The 16539-nt window shown below is 41.7% G+C and overlaps 1 protein-coding gene across 1 annotated transcript in view; it reads right to left on the minus strand.

The window, feature by feature from the left end:
• The window catches only part of cngb3 (cyclic nucleotide gated channel beta 3), a 69974-nt gene that overhangs the window by 37176 nt on the left and 16259 nt on the right, over positions 1–16539 (minus strand). Inside the window, exon 4 of the mRNA XM_018094902.2 lies at positions 11062–11184. Coding sequence (XP_017950391.2) covers positions 11062–11184 — 123 coding nt within the window. The remainder of the gene's footprint in view (positions 1–11061; positions 11185–16539) is intronic.

The raw sequence follows: 16539 nt of genomic DNA on the forward strand, positions 1-16539 counted from the left end.
TATCCACTCACAAACAGACCCATACTGACCTATCTATCCACTCACATACAGACCCATACTGACCTATCTATCCACTCACAAACAGACCCATACTGACCTATCTATCCACTCACATACAGACCCATACTGACCTATCTATATACTCACATACAGACCCATACTGACCTATCTATACACTCACATACAGACCCATACTGACCTATCTACCTCCATACCCATACCTCACCATACACTGACCTATCTATCCACTCACATACAGACCCATACCGACCTATCTATACACTCACATACAGACCAATACTGACCTATCTATACACTCACATACAGACCCATACTGACCTATCTATACACTCACATACAGACCCATACTGACCTATCTATCCACTCACATACAGACCCATACTGACCTATCTATCCACTCACATACAGACCCATACTGACCTATCTATCCACTCACATACAGACCCATACTGACTATATATACACTCACATACAGACCCATACTGACCTATCTATCCACTCACATACAGACCCACACTGACCTATCTATCCACTCACATACAGACCCATACTGACCTATCTATCCACTCACATACAGACCCATACTGACCTACCTATCCACTCACATACAGACCCATACTGACCTATCTATACACTCACATACAGACCCATAACTGACCTATCTATCCACTCACATACAGACCCATACTGACCTATCTATCCACTCACATACAGACCCATACTGACCTATCTATCCACTCACATACAGACCCACACTGACCTATCTATACACTCACATACAGACCCACACTGACCTATCTATACACTCACATACAGGCCCATACTGACCTATCTATATACTCACATACAGACCCATACTGACCTATCTATCCACTCACATACAGACCCATACTGACCTATCTATATACTCACATACAGACCCATACTGACCTATCTATACACTCACATACAGACCCATACTGACCTATCTATACACTCACATACAGACCCATACTGACCTATCTATATACTCACATACAGACCCATACTGACCTATCTATCCACTCACATACAGACCCATACTGACCTATCTATCCACTCACATACAGACCCACACTGACCTATCTATCCACTCACATACAGACCCATACTGACCTATCCACTCACATACAGACCCACACTGACCTATCTATCCACTCACATACAGACCCATACTGACCTACCTATCAACTCACATACAGACCCACACTGACCTATCTATACACTCACATACAGACCCATACTGACCTATCTATCCACTCACATACAGACCCATACTGACCTATCTATCCACTCACATACAGACCCATACTGACCTATCTATCCACTCACATACAGACCCACACTGACCTATCTATACACTCACATACAGACCCATACTGACCTATCTATCCACTCACATACAGACCCATACTGACCTATCTATCCACTCACTTACAGACCCATACTGACCTATCTATCCACTCACATACAGACCCATACTGACCTATCTATCCACTCACATACAGACCCATACTGACCTATCTATCCACTCACTTACAGACCCATACTGACCTATCTATCCACTCACTTACAGACCCATACTGACCTATCTATACACTCACATACTGACCCACACTGACCTATCTATACACTCACATACAGACCCATACTGACCTATCTATCCACTCACATACAGACCCATACTGACCTATCTATCCACTCACATACAGACCCATACTGACCTATCTATCCACTCACATACAGACCCACACTGACCTATCTATACACTCACATACAGACCCATACTGACCTATCTATCCACTCACATACAGACCCATACTGACCTATCTATCCACTCACATACAGACCCATACTGACCTATCTATACATTCACATACAGACCCACACTGACCTATCTATCCACTCACATACAGACCCACACTGACCTATCTATCCACTCACATACAGACCCATACTGACCTATCTATCCACTCACATACAGACCCATACTGACCTATCCACTCACATACAGACCCATACTGACCTATCTATCAACTCACATACAGACCCATACTGACCTATCTATCCACTCACATACAGACCCATACTGACCTATCTATCCACTCACATACAGACCTACACTGACCTATCTATCCACTCACATACAGACCCATACTGACCTATCTATCCACTCACATACAGACCCGCACTGACCTATCTATACACTCACATACAGACCCACACTGACCTATCTATCCACTCACATACAGACCCACACTGACCTATCCACTCAGATACAGACCCATACTGACCTATCTATCCACTCACATACAGACCCACACTGACCTATCTATACACTCACATACAGACCCACACTGACAAAAATGATTGAATAGTTGCCTCGAAACATATCTGCGATGGTGTAAGACTGATTTATTATGCATTTTTGAGTGTATTGGCACCAACAGGCACACAATCTATATTAAATTAGGTGGGAATTGGCCTGAGATGTTCTCATGTGCGGAAATAAAATAAGAGAAAACAACGTACTCGATGCTTTAAAGATTAAATGCAATGTTGCTTTCAATCTAAAACAAGATGCTCCTTTAGGAAAATGTTTGGAATACATGACGGCATGGGAATCATTTTCTAATAAATCTCTCAAGCGCTTGTGCGATCATAAAATACACTTGTTGTAACCTCATCCATAATTCAGCGATCGGCAGCACAGAGAACAATGCTCTCAGGTTTTCTATTTTTCATAACTAACTACTCAGTATTTTACTCAAAACATGAGGCAGAGAGGAAAAAAAATGAATCAGATCCATCAGATAACTGATATGGGAATAGAATCTGGGCACAGGGGGGTTTAAAGAGCAAACCTTTATTTTCTCATTCAAATCAACACTGGATTAACAGGAGGATGTAGGACATTGATCAAATGTCACAAATACACAATGTAAAAAGTTGTAGACTTGTAGACGTCACTGGTAACATTCCAGCCAGGGCCGGAGTCTGCATTATAAATGTACCACCAATGTAGCTGCAGAGGATGCAGTAATGGGGGCAGCATCTCTCATTGTATTTCTGGGTTCAAAGTTACTTGAATGAACTTTAAATGATAATATCTAGTAGGAGGAGCATATTTAATTTTTGAAGTTAATCATTTGCTTTCAAGCAAACTAAAGTCCAACCAATTCAGTTATTTAGTAGCTTAAACATACAAAAAAAATAAAAAAAAACAAAACAAAAATATATGTTATAGCTTAAAGAGATTCTGTCATGAATTGTATGGGGTACGTTTTATTTCTAAATTACACTGTTTACTTAGCAAATAATTAACTTTGCCATTTACAATTTAATTCTTCAAACATCAAATGTATTTTTTAGCTGTAATATTGGTGTGTAGGCGCCATCTCAGTGCATTGTGCCCGAGTCTGAGCTTTCAGAAGGAGCCAGCGCTACACATTAGAACTGCTCTCAGATAATCTGTTTGCGCTTTTGAAAAATTTATTACAATGCAGGATTCTGCCGGAGAAGCTCTATTAACTGATGGGTTTAAAAAAAACCATGGTTTCCCATGACTGTATTCTTTTGATATAATAAAAAGGACAAAGTCTGACAAGTTCTAGTAACTAGGGTTGTCACTTTTTTTTTTGTACTACAGGTATCGGATCCGTTATCCAAAACGATAAAAAATTATCAAATAATTCAAATGTTTTAAATTGATTTCATTTTTCTCTGTCATAATAAAACAGTACCTTGTATTTGATCCCAACTAAGATATAATTACCCCTTATTGGGGGCAGAACAATCCTATTGGGTTTATTAATGTTTTACTGATTTTTTAGTAGACTTAAGGTATGGAGATCCAAAATACGGAAAGAACCCTTATCCAGAATACCCTTGGTCCCGAGCATTCTGGATAATGGGTCCTATACCTGTACTGGCCTTTGGGTCACGGGAGCAGTCAAATGCATAACATGGGGGTAATGATGTTGCTGGGTGAGGAAATGGGCAGAGTGGGCAGGGAATGGGCAGAGTGGGCAGGGAATGGGCAGAGTGGGCAGGGAATGGGCAGAGTGGGCAGGGAATGGGCAAAGTGGGCAGGGAATGGGCAGAGTGGGCAGGGAATGGGCAGAGTGGGCAGGGAATGGGCAGAGTGGGCAGGGAATGGGTAGAGTGGCCAGGGAATGGGCAGAGTGGGCAGGGAATGGGCAGAGTGGGCAGGGAATGGGCAGAGTGGGCAGGGAATGGGCAGAGTGGGCAGGGAATGGGCAAAGTGGGCAGGGAATGGGTAGAGTGGGCAGGGAATGGGCAGGGAATGGGTAGAGTGGGCAGGGAATGGGCAGAGTGGGCAGGGAATGGGCAGAGTGGGCAGGGAATGGGTAGAGTGGCCAGGGAATGGGCAGAGTGGGCAGGGAATGGGTAGAGTGGGCAGGGAATGGGCAGAGTGGGCAGGGAATGGGCAGAGTGGGCAGGGAATGGGGCGAGTGGGCAGGGAATGGGGCAAGTGGGCAGGGAATAGGTAGAGTGGGCAGGGAATGGGGCGAGTGGGCAGGGAATAGGTAGAGTGGGCAGGGAATGGGCAGAGTGGGCAGGGAATGGGCAGAGTGGGCAGGGAAATGGGGCTGTGTATAGATGAATCCGTACTTAAAATGATTAATCCTTTAGCAGAGAGGGTCAGGGAAGGAAGGGATTTGTAGGGTATAATTTTACAGTGCTGGTAAATTAAGTGCCTTATTTTTAAAGGAGAAAGGCAGGTATTATCACTAAGGGCATGCCTAACCTTAAGCACCCCTCAGTGATTATAACCGCTTATCTGATACCCCACGTGATGAACCTGTTCACTTAAAACTGGGGCTTTCTGTTGGAGCTCATTTGCTTTGACCTTCTCCTTTTTTATTCTTTCCTTTGGGCCCGAGCAAACGTATGTGCGGTAGAGTGAAAAAGTCAACTTTTTGCATTTAAGTTTGGCTTTTGTACTCCACTGCACTTGCATGTACAGGAGCACTGGCCCAGGGTTTTATACCTTATATTTTCTACATTTAGGGGCAGATTTACTAATCCATGAATCCAAATCCCGAAAAAGAAAAAGTCGTATTGGAAACGAAAATTTTGTGACTTTTTCGTCGCTGACGCGATTTTTTGTATTTGTCGTGACTTTTTCGTCGCCTGTGCTACTTTATCGTATTCTTCGCGACTATTTGGTCGCCACCGCAATTTTTTCGTATTGAGCGATTGTAAACGGCGGAAAAACCAATCCGATTTTTTCGCGACGGCATCGAAAAAGTCGCGAAAAATATACAAAAAAGTTGCGACGGCGACGAAAAAGTCACGGAACATACGAAAAAGTCGCGACGGTGACGAAAAAGTTGCAAAAGTACCGATCATTACGAAAAAAATGCATTCGGACGCCTTCGGACCGTTCGTGGATTAGTAAATCTCCCCCTATGTTTTTAGGGTGAAGACACATGGGTTGATTAGTTGCTGTGATCGTGGCGACTAATCGCGGCAATTAACCCATCATGGACTATTGTACAAGTCATTGCGACTAATTGCACGCCGATTTGCAGCGCGCCAATTAGATGCTGCAACTTTTTAAAAAGTCACGGTAACTAATCGCCCCATGGGGGTGATTCACTAAAGGGCGATAACACTTATCGCATGCTTTTTTGCGTTAAAAAGCATGAGATAATTAAGTCCCGATTCAGAAAAGTCATTATTTACTTCACATTGTGTTAATTCTCGCATAGAAATAATACTAACGCAAACACATATGAAACCTTAAACGCGCTAAATATCGCATTAGCCTGTGCGACTATTAATAATATTAGTAATATAACCCCTACTTGGGGCAGGCGGTACTTAAAGAAAATTGTGGTTTGTGAGCTATTGGCAACACAATATGGACTTTGCAGTGGGTTTTTTTCAAGTCTGTGTTGGCCCTAGAGTGATGCAGCCGCCAGTTTGCAGGGAAATGGGCATTTTCAGTACAGTAATGGTTACGTGTGTAATATCGTGGGCAGCGGGAAATAACGCACACGGCGGGAATTAACACAAGAAAAACTCTCATCGCAAGTTAAATAACTCAAAGAACATTGCCTCTTAATTATGACAGCTGTCCTTTTAGTGAATCGAGCGTTAAATCGCAAAAAATAAGAAGTGATAACATTTTTAACGCATGCTATAAATAGTGCTCGTTTTATCGACCTTTAGTGAATCGGCCCCATGTGTCTTCACCCTAAGAGCTGACGAAGAAATGCTGCCAGTTGATTGGTTGGCATAGGTTTATAGAGCTGACTTAAATTTCTTTATAGTACCCCTTAGCATCTCTGCCCATGGAGCATCATGCTTCTCCTTGCCCCAAAGCAACACAAAATGCTCCGCTCTATGACTCTGCATCAAAGTGTCAGCCTGGCATACAGGAAACGTAATTAGTGTTGCAATTATCTCTGTATCGCGCCTAATCACACTTCCTACGGATGAACTTTGTTGTACATGAATTACATTCAGCAAACACATTTGATTTTAATTTCCTTTTAATTGTATCACAGTTTCCCAAAACCCAATTGCAGGGGAAATGCTTGTTTTCCCTCTGAGGATTCCTCTTCCTGAGAGGCTGATTTCTCTTTTTATTCCCCAAGAATCAGCCGCTCCATCTCTGCACCATGAATCCTCTAATCTTTTTTTTTTTCCCCCTGAACCCTCTTAGGAGAAATAAAAGTCTATTTTCAGCCCATAAATTCATTCCCAGGTACCAGAATAAATGAGAAAATGATTGAAAAGTTAATTACAAATTTTACACCAGGCACCCTGAAAGAGGAAAGAGAGCGCGACTAAAGTGGCAATTAATTTTTCATTTCAAACACTTTTTCTTTTTATCTCTGATGGACAGCAAATATATTCTATGGCGCTGAATTCCCTCTATTTTTTTTTACTATTATACCGCTTTTTTTTTTCTTTTACAACCTAAGCAACAAGAACATACTTAGTTAATTTCCAGATAACTGATGCAACTTGAGTTAATAGGGAAATGGCTTAATCCCACAGCGAATGTACTTGTAAAGTGTGGCCTTTTGTAACTGTGCTTGAAAGCAAGTGTGTACAGCCGCGCTTAATGTGCAGATCCCATTAGTGATAATAAACAGCTTTGAAAATAGGTTTTGAACCACTAGAACTTATACCTTTTGAGTAGTTTAAAGCTCGAAACGGCACATTATCCATTTTCTAAAGTGCTTTTTGCTATCACTGAGTTGCCTTTAAGGGAAAGGCCACATGGCTGACTAGTTTTTTTAGCATAATGTCCCCCCCCTCCCTTATAATCACTGGTCCTTTCAGCAGAAGCAATTGTACTGCTATCAACATGGCAGATACGGATGTATAAAAAAAACACACTCTTTGATATTACTGAAAGCAACAAAATACGAATATGCCTATGATTGGACAGTAGCTTTTTGGCTTTTTTGATAATTGGCCTCATTAAGTGTCTGATTCCCTTTCTCAATGTAGGAATGATGGATTTCTAGCCACATGCATACCCCCCAACTGTCCCGCTTTTCGCGGGACAGTCCTGCTTTTCATGGCACATCCCACTGTCCCGGATAGTTCCATGAATGTCCCGCGGGATATTCATTGAACTATCCAGCACAGCGGGATGCGCTGGCTGGAGCCGGACGTTTAGACTTCCCCGGCGGCTTTACTCGTTATGCGGCTCCTTATACAGTGCAACAGGCCCTTTTATAAGGTTGCGCCTGTGGGTACGTGTGACGTCATTATGCACGGGCGCAACCTTATAAAAGGGCCTGTCTCCGCCGCACAAGGAGCCGCAGACGAAGGAGGAGCTCCTGTGGGGGGTAATGTGTATGGGGGGTAATGTGTATGGGGGGTAATGTGTATGGGGGGTAATGTGTATAGGGGGCTACTGTGTATAGGGGGCACTGTGTATGGGGGGGCTACTGTGTATAGGGGGCACTGTGTATGGGGGGATACTGTGTATAGGGGCACTGTGTATGGGGGACACTGTGTGTGGCGGGGCTACTGTGTATGGGGGGGCTACTGTGTATGGGGGGGCTCCTGTGTATGGTGGGCTCCTGTGTATAGGGGGCAAAACTGGTACATAGTTATAACTCACTTATAACTGACTGCCTTCTCTCTATATTTGTATTTTATATGTAGGAGTTGCTATATTGTTTTCCTTAGGTAGTACAGTATGAGGGTATAGCACATTTGCGTCTGATCCTGCCATTTCATCTATATAAAAGGAGTATTTTTTAAAAAAATGGGGTGTGGTAATTGGGGCGTGGCCACAAAAGTGGGCATGGTCAAGAAAATTTGCCGCGCTGCGCGCGTCAAAACTTTTTGTCCCTCTTTTCATTTTTCAAATGTTGGGAGGTATGCCACATGGGCATGGCTACTGCTGCTGGGGAAATGGAAATATATTCCTGTACGCAGAATCCAATAAATATTTGTCTAATAAAAAGAGTCAAAATGAAACAAATGAACTGTTGATGGGGAGCCTGAAATGAGCCAACTGAATGAACTGAATGGCCTGAGTGTTTCTGAAATCTGTCCTGTATGTTTGCACCTGGCCCAACGCAGTGGCTCCGGGTACATTTTCTGCCGATTGGCCCATGTACAGGAACTGTGCTACAGAATACCAGCCCAATACCTGCCAAACAGCAACACCCACATCAGCATGCCTTTTCCTTACAGGTCTCAATAGCACTGGGTGCAAAATGATTGAATCAGCCTAATCTGGCCGAGCTAAGGGATGGCCAAAGTACACCAAATGTGTGGATCATCCCATATATGCCATTCTAAGCATATACTTTACTCAGTAAAGCCTTACTCATATCAAGCAGTATTGATTCACAAAGTTACAACATACTGAAAATATACAGAATTGGCCTCTTACAGATATTAATGATATACAGTTATAGAACCCATGGTCCGGAAACCCGTTATCAAGAAAGCTCCGAATTACAGGAAGGCCATCTCCAATAGACTCCATTTTGATCTAATAATTCTAATTTTTTTTTTTTTCATTTCATTTTTTTATTAATAATAAAACAGTACCTTGTTCATGATACCAACTAAGATATAATAGATCCTTATCGGAGGCAAAACAGTTCCAATGGTTTTTTAAAATAATTTTTAGCAGACTTAATACATGGTAATCCAAATTACAGAAGGGCCTCTTATCCAGAAAACCCCATATCCCAAGCACTCTGAATAACAGGTTTCATACCTGTGGAGTTAGATAGAAGAAAGCAAGATAAACGCTCTATATACTGTGATGTACCATTCTATATACTATACTATATATTATGTAACATTCATTATTTATAGCAGTGATTTTGTAAAATGATACCATACAGTACATAGTAATGCTGTAATAAAGGCAGAGTCGGACTGTCCCACTGGGCTACCAGGATAAAAACTGGTGGGCCCAGGAACTGTTGGGCCCTGCCCACATCCCGCTCCTGCACCGCTTACTTGCTATGAAAAAATAAAGATGGCTGTACGTTCCAAAGTGTAATGCAGCGTAAAGCAGCGCAGGAAAGGGAGCGGCAGTTGCTGGGGGTGCAGCAATGGTGAACCCTTGAGTCAGGTACCTGAGGGCCCCAGGTAACCCAGACCAACTCTAAATAAAGGGACAGGTCCAGTTTAGGGTTGCTACATTTCCAGTTTTGACCCAGATATCCCAGTTTTTAGGGGGCTGTCCGGGTCAAAACCTTCTGTCAGGTTTTCAAAATTCTGAAAACTGTGTAGAAACCCTCAGAATTGCTTGTACCCTAGTGCAGTCACTATTTCTTTGAGCAGACATATACTTATACAAGATTGTAGCTTGCTGGGCCATCATTAACAAATACAAGTATTCAAGGCAGGGCACCGAAATCATCCAACGTCACGACTCTCGGCTAGCACACATCCCATACAGATTACATAAATGGCACAGTAAAAATAATATCCAAAATACATTATACTGGCATGCAATCTGTCATGACTGATAGGAAATGTAAGCTGATTTGGAATATATTTTATCAGTCAGTTCTCTCTACATCTTAGCTATCAATTACTTCTATCATATGATCATTGTGAGAGTGAGACTCCATCAGGCCAGAAGTTTTCACAATGGTTTATTTAAAAAAAAATGAAGAATAGGTTTACAGATCATAAAAGGCAAGAAAGCTTTATAAAAATAGAGGCATATTTATCAGTATTCTAATTTAAAAAATAAATGTTTGCTTATTTATCAAAAAATCCAAATATAAAAAATCTTGAATTGTGAGTTGACAAGCTCCAAAAAAAACAAATTCTCAAAAAAATCTAATTGAATAAACGGTTTACATTTTTCCAGGGACCGCTCCAACTGACTTCTACATAACCTTGCAAGCCTTTAGATGCCGAAGCTTTATTTTTGAGTTTTTAGAGGTTTTTTTTTCAGCTTTATACATACTGGATTTGAAGTCATAATTTAAGTTTGTGAGTTTTAGGGCAAAAAAACACAAATCCTAGTAAAAATCAAAATATAAGCGTTGACAAATCAGTCTCTTTGTGTACATGAATTAAAAAAGTGTTCCAGTGTACTTTCCCATTGGTGCATCCTTAGTGAGCAGCTAACCAGTGTATCCAGGCCTTGAGAAGCAGTATTTGAACCCGTATTGGTTGCCTGGTCTGTCTGTACTTATCATTGTGGGTATGGGCAGTGCCTTCTCGTGTCGCCATTGTGCCATATGTATAGGGGACACTCGGTAAGACCAACACATGCCGCTTGGGACTCTTCTGTCCACTCTCTCATCTTATCCCCATCTTGTGTGTATATATAGATAGTTGATAAAGAAGTTTATTCTTAGAGAACTTGTTGACTTATGGCAAAAAAAATGAAACAGCTTTTGACGAGCAGAAGACATTTTAGTCTCGTGTGTGGCTCAATGACTATCATGGCAAGTGCTGATAAAGCACTCCTTGTTAAAAAAAATAAAATTTTATGGAAAAATTATTTAGAACACTCTGTTTGCACTGTGGAAAACTTACCTCATTTGAAAATGCCTTTTTAGGTTCAGTTTTCTTTTGGCATGTACTATACCCTTCATGGCGCTGATGACCAGCGGGACTCTGAAGACTGCGCCTGCATTCAATCTAGGAGCTACTTTATTACTTTTGTTCAAGAAAAAAAAAAGAGAGACAAAAATTGCAGTAAGATGTTGCAGTCAGTACATTCAATTCTTCTACTAAGAGCTGGGTGTGTGCAAAGGATTGTTTTGAACGAGGCAAATAACATAAAGCAATTTACTAGTTAGGCATGATGGGGTAGGCATGATTGAGAATGGTACTATGGATACCCCTCTCCACACTCACTATAACACATACTGAACTCAGCCCTGGATGATGAAAAAGCAAGAGGACAGAAGGAATAAATGTGGTGGCAAAAGAGAGAGCTGAAAAAAGGACAACAAAAAAAAGCAGAACAGTAAGCAGCCAAAAAGGAGAGTAAAAGAAGAGAAATTAAAGGGAATACATTACAGACTGGAAAAAGGGAAATAAAAGAAAATACTCTCTGGACCTCTTAGATATTTCTGTAGTTGTATCTGATTTTATTAGGACATTAAAGGATAAGTAAACCTTTAGGGCTGTGACAGACTGGGAGAAATGCCCGAAAATGCCATTCCACTGGCTAGAATGTAAATGGCCGGTGGGATGGCATACGCAGCACTGAAATAGGCAAAGTTTCCTCTCAAGGCAACTTGGGCAATTTCGGCAAATCGCAGTACCGTGTATGCCATCCCACCGGCGATTTACACTTTAAATCTAGCACTGCCTGTGTTAAGGTCCCTATACACGGTAAGACCCGTTCGCTTGGTGAGATTGCCAAGCGAGCGGATCCTCCCCCGATATCCCCTACCTAGTAGGCGGCAATGGGGCAGTCGGTTTGGGGACTGCATCAACGAGCCGATGCGGCCCCCGATCCAACTGGATTTTCTAAACTGGCCGATCGATATCTGGCCAATTTCAGGCCAGATATCAGTCGGCCAGCCCGCTCGTTTCTGCCCCTACACGGGCAGATAAGTTGCCGAGTCGGTCCAAGGGACCGATAGCGTTAGCTTCTATCGGCCTGTGTATGGGGGCCTTTAGAAGTGCTCTATTCAAGAGAGAGGTGGGCTGGGGGAGGCATGTAGGCACCCCTTAGTTCCCTTGCACTAGAACCCCCAGGGTCAAGCATGACACCTTTGGTCTATTGATTATGCAGACCCAAATAATTTAGAAAGTCTGTGTGAGTCTGTCTGTGCACACAATACAAAGTGACACCTTAAGGGCTCTGGCACTTGGGGAGATTAGTCGCCCGCGACAAATCTCCCTGTTCGTGGGCGACTAATCTCCCCGAAATGCCATCCCACCGGGGAAAATGTTAATTGCCTGTGGGATGGCATACGCAGTGTCTTGATTTCAGTGAAATTGCGTAAGTTTCCTCTCAAGGCTATGCCGTGTATGCCATCCCACCGGCGATTCACATTTTCGCCGGTGGTATGGCATTTCGGGGAGATTAGTCGCCCGCGAACAGGGAGATTTGTCGCGGGCGACTAATCTTCCCGTGTGCCAGAGCCCTAAAAAGGCAGAACCTATAATGAAATTTCAGTAGTCTAATAAAGTGCCAAGACTCCTCCCAGTGCTTCCTTGCTTGTAAAATATATGACTTTGCTTGTTAAAAAGAGTGTTTTTAACTTGCAGCCTCATCATTTTTGGTACAAGCTTATTTACTAACATGGGTGTTAAGCTGCGAGAGTACCGCTGCCCATAGCAACAAATACAAACTTTGTTTTCTTTTTCTAACTTGTAGATGATCAAAACTAATTACTGGCCGATGCCGCTGGTAACTGCATTAGTGCATTTTAGCACCTATATTAGATAATGAGTGCCAGCTCCTCTTCCTGTGTTGCCTCACAACTGTATAGTAACTGTCACCTCCCTACTGTAAAACAGAGTGTCAGCTCTTCATCTAAACTTCATCTAAAGAATGTTAGTTCTAAAACCTAAGCAATTGTGCAACATATTAACAGCCAAGGTAAGATTTATCATTGAATAGACCCTTTATATTGACCTGGTGAAATGCAGAATTTTTGCTTTCAAAAATAGCCAGGCCTTCATTTCTTTAACAGGTTAGCTAACATAGTATTTGCCTTAAACATACTATATATAGTACATTCTGCGCATTAAGCTACTGTGATATGCCCCCCCCTTTAAGCAAAATAGGCTTTGTTTGTCCAACAAACATTGCTAAAGAACAGTTATGATATCCATAAACGTAATAAGACCTGAGTAGTTAAAATTCACTCCAGATAGGGGAGGCTAGGCGGCTTGTGTTACACAACAGAAATGTATTCATGTGGAGTGCGCTGTCCTTATAGAGACCATTTGTAGGTGCAAGTATTCAGAAAGTGGTGCTCATAGCCCATTGTGGATCTGGGCATCTTGTGATTGGATACATTCCATGGGGAATCTAGGGACTGAGTTAGGTTCATGTGGCATTAGCAATCCTTCTTCTACAGTCTGAATGACATGTTTATTATTCCTTCCAAAATGGAGTGAAATTAAATTCTTGTTGGAGAATTCTACTCGCCAGTTTTAAAGCTTTTCAATTTGGTTGTGGGAGTAAAGTCTGCAAATAGTTTCAGATTGGGTTGTACAGTGTTTCAGTGAAAATGAGGAGGATATTCCTAGGGTGTTTCTCATTATGCCCATTTCTCATTATGCCAGTCTCCCAATCATTGTATCTGCTTGGTGAATTCAGCCGATGCTTGGTATGTACCACCTCTCATAGAACTGTCAGTGCATGCTGCAGGCCCTGTTTGCCCATATTGGACATTTCCTCCTGTTCATTTCATATTGGCCACATCCAGTCATTCAGCATTGGAACTGGTGTCCATATTGAACGTTTCCTCTTGTTCATTTCGTATTGGCCACATTTTGTCCATCACTGTTGGAACTGGTGTCAATATTGGATGTTTCCTCCCGTTTTGTACTGGCCACATCTTGTTCTTTTAGCCTTGATGACCCTGATAAACAGCTTTCAGTTGCAGCCTCGGTGCAGAGACTTTGGAAGCACATAAGCACACAAGACAGTACCATGTTCATGTCCTCCATAAACATTTCAGTGATACAGTCCATGTTACAGTCTGATTTGCCTTTAGGCACACACAAACTCTCACACAAACACCGATGCCCCCACAAAGTTACACATATGAATAGTCCGACACACACATGTATTTAACATTAGATATCTGTAACTAGTAAACATTATTATTTGTTGCTCTGAAATGTGCTGGACACAGAATCTAAACTCAAATGATGTGCTTGGCCTAAAACACATTTAATTTGTCTGACTTTGCTACATTGACTCATTTGCCTGATGGAAAAGTCTAATTTAATTTACTGCATGGTTCCATAGCTAAAAGCTGGAAAAATAAGATTATGTGGTTAAGTGACTGAGCACATGACTAAACTGGTAGTGACACACACGCATTCGTCCACAACATCAACTAATTTAATCCCAGGAGCCTACTTATCCGCTGCTATACTACAAATGAGGTGCCTTCCTCAGTCGGCCGCCTGTTACACATGAGGTCAGGCTACACATTTCCTGCAAGTCTTTTACACTTTCAGGCTGACATTTCTGTTGTTCCTTGCCATGTACTCTCCAATATTATCCCATCATTGGATTTTTATCACATTAGCTATGATAACAAACAGCTAAATTGAATCAGCAGGAGTGGCAGTCGCATCATGTAACCTAATCTGATCATTTAAAGAGTAACCGTTGAGCCAACAACGTGATTTTTTCCACAGAGGGATCAGAATTATTCCTGTAAATCACCTGAGGATGACTATGAACACAGCTCAGGTTGGGAAGATGTGACATTGTTAGAAAACAGCCTATAATGGAACTCTTAGCCCAGCAGATATCAATATAGATTTTCCTTGTTATTCTAAGTGCATGAAACATTGGAATTGCATTTCAAGGGGCAAAATAACTTTTCCCAACAATATTTAGCTATTCAGTAATCTCTCAGGTTTCAAAGAGGTCGTAACATTTGTACTGGTGACTAAAGTTAAAGTAAAAACACTGAAAACCTTTTTGCATGCCTAGGAAAAATTGTTTTTTAATTCTTTTACATCCCAAGCAGTTCTGTTATACTTTTCGTTATATCGTTAGTGATCTTCATAACATGCATTTAGACCAACGTGGTATAAAGGTGGCCATACACAAGCAGATTTTAGCTGCCTGTTCCTCATCTTTTGGCAGTTTATCTGTCCCTCTATGGGACACTCCAACAGCCTTAACCAACAAATATCTGGTGGAAATTTGAGCCAATATATTGAAATGGTTTCAAAATCTTATTGGAGCAATAACCACATCAGCTCATTGATATAGTTCTTACTCTGATGGTCTGTATCCCCACCATTGAGATCTGATCGTTTGGCCCTAATAGTGAGCTGACCTCTTTGTATCTGCATCCAAACCTAACCCACTGTATCTATAGACCTGTGCCCAATGAGCGTATCTTTCAATGTATAGTCAGCTTAAGAACCCAGGGCTTATGTATCATGGGTAAAGATAGAAAGTGCTGAAGGACTAAGGTGAATGATTGTACCCCTCAGAGTCCATGCAGAACACAGATCACATACGTGTAAGGAAGCCTTTACCTTTGGCAGGCAGTAAGTAAATGCATCCCTTGAACCTTGTGCCTGGTGCATCTACCTTGAGTGTAATGAATGAGCAGCAAGCAGGAGTGTGCCGGGGGCACCATCCTACTCCCCACTGGCTGCCCATATAGTATGCATGTATTCCATTTGTAATCCACAACTATATATGAACTAGAAAGTAAGACAAAATGATTTATTGCAAGGAAAAGTTGAGAAAAAAGCAAGTTTTCAAATGGTAATTTTGCATAAAGTTTTAATTATGGTGGAGACTTCCAGTCCCAGGCATTATCAATTATCATGATCCAGTGCACAACAGAGGTTAGCTTCACTCGGCTGAATCACACTAGTATGATTTAGATCAGAAAAGAAACGGCTTTGTATTTTTCAGACAAAATGATTTGCATCTGTAAATGGAAGATTCTGTACTAAAACTTCCTTGACATTTCCAGCAGTCAAAAGTCCTGCTTAGTCAGTGTGAGCCAGCTGGGAGTATCTATCAACTGCTGGGGATATGGGGGTACATTTATGTATTTTTCACTGACTGGATCAATAGTTAGTATTATTAGCCGTTATTTATATGGCAACTACATATCCTTAACCCCCTTTACAGAGATTTTACATCAGTCACTGCCCCAGTGGATCTGACAATTTGAGTTCCATATCAAGTTCTATCATTATGATTTATCATTTTTGATATGTATCTTGGTAGTGCTGTAATTGCCTTCACAATACCATGGGGTGATTGCTAAACGTGCCAGTGAATAATTGCTCCTATTTCCATCTTCAGAGCACAAAGCTAACTTTACATAAAGC

Source organism: Xenopus tropicalis, chromosome 6 (genome assembly GCF_000004195.4).
Source record: "Xenopus tropicalis strain Nigerian chromosome 6, UCB_Xtro_10.0, whole genome shotgun sequence".
NCBI classification, from domain to species: Eukaryota; Metazoa; Chordata; class Amphibia; order Anura; family Pipidae; genus Xenopus; species Xenopus tropicalis.